Source organism: Triticum urartu, chromosome 7A (assembly GCF_056163025.1).
Source record: "Triticum urartu cultivar PI428250 chromosome 7A, HENAU_Tu73, whole genome shotgun sequence".
NCBI lineage: Eukaryota > Viridiplantae > Streptophyta > Magnoliopsida > Poales > Poaceae > Triticum > Triticum urartu.
The window spans coordinates 555348119-555355198 of record NC_141879.1 but is presented as its reverse complement, the minus strand read 5'-3'; the positions used below and the strand labels follow the sequence as shown (position 1 = coordinate 555355198).

The window sequence follows — 7080 nt, the reverse complement described above, 5'->3', positions numbered from 1 at the left end:
TTTATGTGACTCCAAAGTTCATTTTTTCTAAAATATGCAAGAGCGTGCATATCATATATTGATAGAAGAAAAAGGTAAGGAGACCCCCACCAAGGTATGCAAAGACCTGATCTTACATCGCTGCTAATGCAGCCTCCACCTATACAACCTTACTGACTACTCGGTACTAGCCCACCTTGATAACCCACCGAAGAAGAAGTCCACCTCTCCTTTTAGAAGAGCTACAGTTCTCCAGGTTCTGCCCTCACGGGCTATGTTACTGATCACACGTTGAGGAGACGTTGAAGCTCCATCGAAGATGACGTTGTTCCTATGTTTCCATAACTCCCATAGCCCTAGTGTGATGATTGCCTTTAGGTCTTTTGGTGAGCATCTCTTGCAGCTCTTGGTGGTGCACCACTGCACCAACGTATTAGCTGCCGTGGACATTTGGTCGTGTTAGCTCCTGGTGGTGCACCACTGCACCAATGTATTATAAATTGTAGAAATGATATAATACATTAGACATTTCTTGGAAATAAATATGTATCTTGTCTTTTACATGAGTGAATGATCTATTTTATATGTACTAACCTATCTCACGAGTTTCTGTTAAATTTTGTGTGAATGAAGTTTTTAAGTTTTGGATGAGATAGCGATGTGAGGAGAATAAGGAGCGGCAAGAACCTATGCTTGGGGATGCCCAAGGCACCCCAAGGTAATATCTAAGGAAGACTCGAGATGTTAAGCTTGGGGATGTCTCGGATGTCATTTTTTCTTTTGTCTTTAAAAATGTCGGTATATCTTACTTGGAGCTATATTTTAATTCTTCACATGATATGTGTTTTACTTGGAGCATCATTTGCTTTTATTTGCTGGTCTTCACAATCATTGTTTTCTGATCACACATATTAATAGAGGCACACATTCACCTTACTTTTTAGAATGTTCATTTGTTGTGTTTTAAAAAAAGAATGTTCAATTGTTCTTCACTTATATCCATTTGAGTAGAGGCGTTTATAGAATTGCTATGGTCCTCCACTTCAATATGTTAGAGCACGGTGTTAAATTATATTTTTGTAGAAAAAATCAGGACTCTATTGCCTCACTTAAATCTTTTTAGAGAATTGAATAAGAATAATTTGCATGAATTATGTGGTTGGTCTAAAAATGATGGGTATATGTGAGTGGCATAATCTCATATAAACATTACGTGTGTGATAAGTAGATCATTAATCCAACTACATCTACTACTAATACTTCACTTCAAAACCGCTATGCAGCATGCATTTCAAGGTAATAAGTTTACAATAAACAAAGTATCGCAATAAGTAAAATGACATAATGTAGACATGAAGAAGTCAATCAATATGGCAAAATCTCGTCGTTTTATCCTTAATGGCAACAATACTATACATATTTTTGACGTGGCGGGCATTATACCGCGGTTGAAAATGATGACCTGCCTTGGCTCTGATTGCAGACTCTTGTGTTGCTGGGGTTTTCTCGGAAGGTTTACTCTGGTTCTGTAAGGCTGTGCTTGTACGGTCAAGGACCTTGTATTATTTGGTGATTTGAATACAAACATACTTTTGAAAGAAAAAAAATACACAAATGAGATATAGATTTGTGTCCATTCACCGGCAGTCCAGCATCACAATTCGTAACTCACAAACTACCGCCGTCAACAGTCGGCGCGCCGCCAAAATACGGCATGCCCCTCTGCCGCAACTGCAGAGCATCCTCCGCCGTTGCCGCCCACGCGTCGAAAGCCCCGGCGTCACCGTCCTCCACCGGCAGGCCCTGCTTCAGCCGCCCGAGCCTGCGGGCGTGCAGCACCTGCGCCGCCACGACCGGCAGCCGCGCGGCCTCGTACTCGGCCAGAGCGCGTGGCGGCGGCGTCTGCCCCCACCTCGCGAGGCACTCCCCGAGCACGCGGGCGTCGTGGACGGACATGTTGGTGCTCCGCAGCCCGTGCGGGGTGGTCGGGTGCGCCGCGTCGCCGACCAGCGCCACGCTGCCGCCCGCCCACGACAGCCGCGGCAGCGGGTCCGCGTCGTAGATCACGTTCACGAAGGGTTCCGCCGTCTCCCTGATCAGCCGCGCCAGCTCCGGCGACCAGACGCGCTCGGCGTCCTCCTGCATCCCTGCCAGCGTGGCGTCGCTCACCTTCATCGTCACCGAGCTCCCCTGTTAATTAGCCACAGCCCGACCGATCCCCCAGTCCGTCAGACAAAAAATCATCAATGGTTTCTCATGGTTAGCAACTGGGCAAGCAGACAAGGGATCGCCATTACCGTGAGCTCTGGCTCTGGGCCGTTGATGTACCACAGCCAGTTGAGCCTGTTCCCGGGCAACTCGTAGAGCACGGCGTGAGTCTTCTCGGCCAGATCGAAGTACAGGCAGCTGCCGAGCTCTGGGTACGCTCTTCGGATGCCGGTGATGATGCCAGAGCTTTCCTTCCCGGTGAAATCGAACACGCCTCGCCATGCGCAGTACCCGGAGTACCTGCACATTGGCCGCAAAAACAAGAAACGGTGTCGTCTGTGATGAACTTATAATGTCCTAAAGACGAGCTGATCAACTACTGAAAACGTGAGATTCTTTGTTGCCTCCTAAATTGCTGTCAGATCATAAGTGTCGAAGAGATTTGTAACTCACCTGAGCTTGAGGTCAGGGAGGAAGCGCCGGCGGATCGACGACGTGCAGCCATCCGCCGCGACCAGCAAATCCCCGGCGACCTCCACCGTTTCACCGGTTCCGAGCAGGCGAGCCGTGGCGACGACCCCGCCGCGTTTGCCACCACCGTCGTCCGAGTCCGACACCTCGAACGAAAGGAACTGGTGGCCCCAGTGCACGGTCACCGCGGCCGGCAGAGCCTCGTGAAGCCGCCGGTGCAGCTCGCCCCAGTGCGCCGCGCGGAAGTCGAACCCCTCGTCCCTCGTCAGCGTCCGCGCCGCCTTCGTCTCGCTGTCCGTTGCCCTGTTCTGCGATTGCGGCACAACAGGGGTGCTCAACCCATGCCCACACCGCAAGGAACGCAACGAAGAAGCAAAGCTTGCGATTTGCCGGGAGGACGGACGGGCTTACCAGGTCGACGGCGAGCGGCAGCGTGGCCGCGTCGAGACCCCACCCAGGGATCCAGCGGGCGAGGGTCTCCATAGACTGCGCGTCCAGGCCCAGCCCGGCGCCCGTGCCGCCTCCGGCCGCCGGGCCCGCCGCCTTCTCCAGCACCACCGCCTTCCACCCCGCCGCCGCCACCGCGTGCGCGCAGGCCAGGCCGGCCACGCTCCCTCCCACCACGACGGCCACCCGCCCACCCATCTCAGGAGCCATCGCTTCTCCCAACTCCGCGAGGGCCTCTTATCGCTCACTGCTATCTCTACACGGCACCTGGCTAAAAGTGTAGTATTCCATCTTGGCCGGCCCGCGCGCGCCTCCACGCGTCCCGCGTCGCCGCCACACGCCCAGGATGGCGACGGCGCGCCGCCGCGGCATGCCGCTGCGCGAGTGCAACCTGCTGATCAGGACCCTGGCGAGGCGCGGCAGCCACGCCGATGTCATGGCGGTCTACTACGACCTCCGCGGACGCGGTCTCGTGGCGGACAGCTTCACCTACCCGTTCGTGCTCAGGGCCATCGGGGTCCTCAAGGTACCCGTCGAGGGGCGCAAGGCGCACGCGGCGGCCCTCAAGACCGGTTTCCGGTGGGATGCCTACACCGCGAGCTCGCTCATGGACATGTACACGACGGTGGACCGTCCGGAAGTCGCGCGGAAGGTGTTCGACGAAATGCCGCAGAGGGCGCTGGTCGTGTGGAATATGATGATCAGGTGCTATGTCAGGAGTGGCCGAAACACAGACGCGGTTGCTTTGGCTGAGGAGATGGAAAGGGGCGGCCTCACACCCGACAGGGTGACGTTGCTGACCGCACTCACCGCCTGCTCCAGAGCCGGTGACCTGAGCTTAGGAAGGAGAATTCATGCCTACATGGATGGAGTCACTGGGTTCAGCCTCCCAGTTGCAAATGCACTGCTGGACATGTACACGAAGAATGCTTGCTTGGAAGAGGCAGTGAAGCTGTTCGAACAGATGCCAGCGAGGAACATCATTTCCTGGACCATACTTGTGTCGGGATATGCCTTGGCCGGACAGGTGGACAAGGCGAGATTACTCTTCCACCAATGCACAGAGAAGGATCTAATCATGTGGACTGCTATGATCAACGCGTATGCGCAACATGGATGCTTCGTGGAGGCATTGTCGTTGTTTCGAGACATGCTGATGCATCAAGTTGAGCCAGACAGGTTCACTGTTGTCACTCTCCTGACATGCTGTGCCAATCTTGGCGCGCTCGATCAAGGTGAGTGGATCCACCAGCTTGCTGAAGGTAAGAAGATGAAGCTTGATGCAGTTCTTGGCACCGCATTGATCGACATGTATGCCAAGTGTGGGTATGTAGAGAAGTCAGTGGAGGTCTTTGAACGAATGGAAGGCAGAGACACTACGGCCTGGACAGCCATTATCTGCGGCCTGGCCACAAATGGTCAGGCAAGTAGAGCCCTCGAATTGTTTGAGGATATGGAGAGAAGCAGCGCTAGGCCTGACAGCGTTACCTTCATTGGGGTGCTGAGCGCATGTTGCCATGGTGGCTTGGTTGATGAAGGGCGGAAACAGTTTCGTGCTATGAAGGAGGTTTATCGGATACGACCAAGAGTTGAACATTATGGTTGCCTTGTCAATCTTTTAGGTCGTGCTGGTCAACTTGATGAAGCTGAGAAGTTGATCAAGGGTATACCAATTGACAAGGACGCTATGCCGCTGTTTGGTGCACTCCTCACTGCTTGCAAGGCTCAAGGCAATGTCGAGATGAGCGAAAGGCTGACCAAACGAATAGGCAAGCAAGGCTACCAAATTCCCGATGTGGATTTGCTCATGTCTAATGTGTATGCAACTGCAAGTCGATGGGAGGATGTAGTAAGAGTAAGGAGCAAGATCGCACACCCCAGTGTCAAGAAAAATGCAGGGCGCAGCTTGATCGAGGTGAAGGGATACTGAAGATGGCAGTTAGCACTTGCACATCTAGTGCTTCAACATAGGAATGGCTAAAACATCCATTAGTCTGAGTAATTTTTCCTAGAGATCCATTGATCTGAGTTGATTGCATTGATATAACCAAAATATTATGGTCAATTTAGCTGCGGTGACTCGGTTGGTTAACAATTAAAAAGGTGCTCAAAATTCCACCTGTTTTTTACCTCCTTGAGACCCCGGGACTAAAATTTTCAGAACAGAGGTGTTCAATTGCACTGTCTTCTGCAGTTGGTTGATTTGATCCTTGATAACGATCACTACTTATTTTCAGGAACCGATCACAGGTATGATCCACAGTTTACTTGGTGGAGCTTGTTTCTTCCTATTGCTTTGTTTGCGAGCCATCTCTTCTATCTGTTATTAATTTGTTTGAACATTTTCAGCGAGACTTGTGAAATTACTATTTATTTAACTCCTGCAATGAAATGACATACATTTCTGGAAACGAAGAAATCAAGGTTAGTTACCAAGCCAATGGTATCTTTCATCTATTTCTGTTGCAGATGAATATACCTATGGGCTAATATGCACCTTGACACTCTCGATAATGTACCAAATTCTAGTGTGACCATTTGTAATCTTATGATGAGACCGTATGACTTTGGTCGTTTAATCGACTAGCTAATACTTGGCTTGCACTTGTTGATGGATTTCAGCCTGAACTGACCGACACCCAGAATTTCATTGACCCTAATGCAGTACATTATCTTCAGAACGTTGTTCAGGAGATCACATAAGTTGGCTGCCTCCCAACATCTTGAAAATATCTCTTGTAAGTTCATCCGCTAGTTACAAAATATCAATTCAAGCCACTGTTTGGGTTCGGTGAATTAACTAAACAAGAATTCAGTTTACCACATGAGGCAAAAATCAAGGCTTGTAGCCGGTGACAATATAGCAGTTTTCTGGCTGTATTTGCATTTTCAGTTGCGTTCATTTCATAGTTTTGGTGCTACTTGTGGAAGAAAATCAGAATGACACACTATAAACTGATAATCTTTCTTTCTCACGGAGGTAACCTGCTAGTACTGCCTATTACCTTCATTTTGTGTGGATATTTCAGCTACGCATAACCTTAATTATGAGTACAAAAAAGAAAGCCCCGTTAAGTCCGTTGATAACATCTAGGACATATTATGGTTCCAGCCCTAAAAATAGCAGTACAGATAGGCATAAAAAGGTTCTTAATATTTTTTGAAAATATGATGCAAAACCAACCTATCATATCATAGAATTTCACATCTATGAAAAGGAAACTTGGAGTAGCCCAGAAGGTACTATATGATAAATAAAAACCAGAAGGTACTATTAACTGAAATTATCGTTATACTCCTACATCTCATTATTCAGAATAATATTTTCAGGTTACTTTATTACATCATACCTTATCAAACAAAGAAAAAATCATGTTTTTTCATGATCACTAGCGCTGCTATTTCGACGTTGGAGTACAGTTCCACCTTAGGCTAGTATCGCTAGATATGTTCTTGTTCCAGGGGAAATACCCTTTGGCTCTCGCATGTATATACACCCTATATGGGATATTTTTTAAAAATAATTAAACAAGAAGTCAAAATAGTTCAAAAGTATTTTTAGATTAAACTTGACTTATTTGCGCACTAGTATATAAGTTTTCACCAAAAAAGAACCAATGTTGACTTCACAGCGAAAAAGAAAAAATTTATTTGCTATTATAGGTCACTATTCACGATATTTTGACCGAAAATTTGTCTTTTTCAAAAAGAAGTCAAAGAGGAATTTTCCTTTTGTGAAACTTTTCTCACTAGTACAATGAAGGTCAAGTTTATTTCAAAAATATTGTCAGAGATTTTTGACTTTTTATTGAATTGCTAAAAAAAATCCATATAGGGTACATATGTACCCAAGAACCAAACGTTCCCCTCCCTTGTTCCAGTCCATTTCAAACTCCAGCTTTGGAGAAGTGTAGTAGCTCCAACTTACATCTATACTCTTTGATTATGTTCTATTGAGATCTTTCGTATTATTGT

General features: G+C 48.1%; 2 protein-coding genes across 3 annotated transcripts; one reads left to right on the top strand and one right to left on the bottom strand.

Moving 5' to 3' along the window:
- Nucleotides 1-1326: 1326 nt before the first annotated feature.
- On the bottom strand, nt 1327-3315 carry LOC125519995 (FAD/NAD(P)-binding oxidoreductase family protein). Its single transcript, XM_048684777.2, has 4 exons — nt 3070-3315; nt 2641-2966; nt 2277-2487; nt 1327-2169 (listed from the first exon to the last, which is right to left on the bottom strand). Exons 1-4 carry the CDS (start codon nt 3313-3315, stop codon nt 1648-1650), a joined length of 1305 nt encoding a protein of 434 aa, XP_048540734.1. The 3' UTR covers nt 1327-1647.
- A 123-nt stretch (nt 3316-3438) lies between these two features.
- LOC125519994 (pentatricopeptide repeat-containing protein At1g31430) lies at nt 3439-7035 on the top strand. Of its 2 annotated transcripts, XM_087537879.1 has the most exons (3): nt 3439-5355; nt 5455-5529; nt 5728-7035. In XM_087537879.1, exon 1 carries the CDS (start codon nt 3452-3454, stop codon nt 5033-5035), a length of 1584 nt encoding a protein of 527 aa, XP_087394005.1. In that variant the 5' UTR covers nt 3439-3451; the 3' UTR covers nt 5036-5355; nt 5455-5529; nt 5728-7035. The 2 variants fall into 2 exon arrangements, with proteins under 2 accessions (XP_087394005.1, XP_048540733.2); XM_048684776.2 differs by having other exon boundaries at nt 5455-7035.
- Nucleotides 7036-7080: the final 45 nt, after the last annotated feature.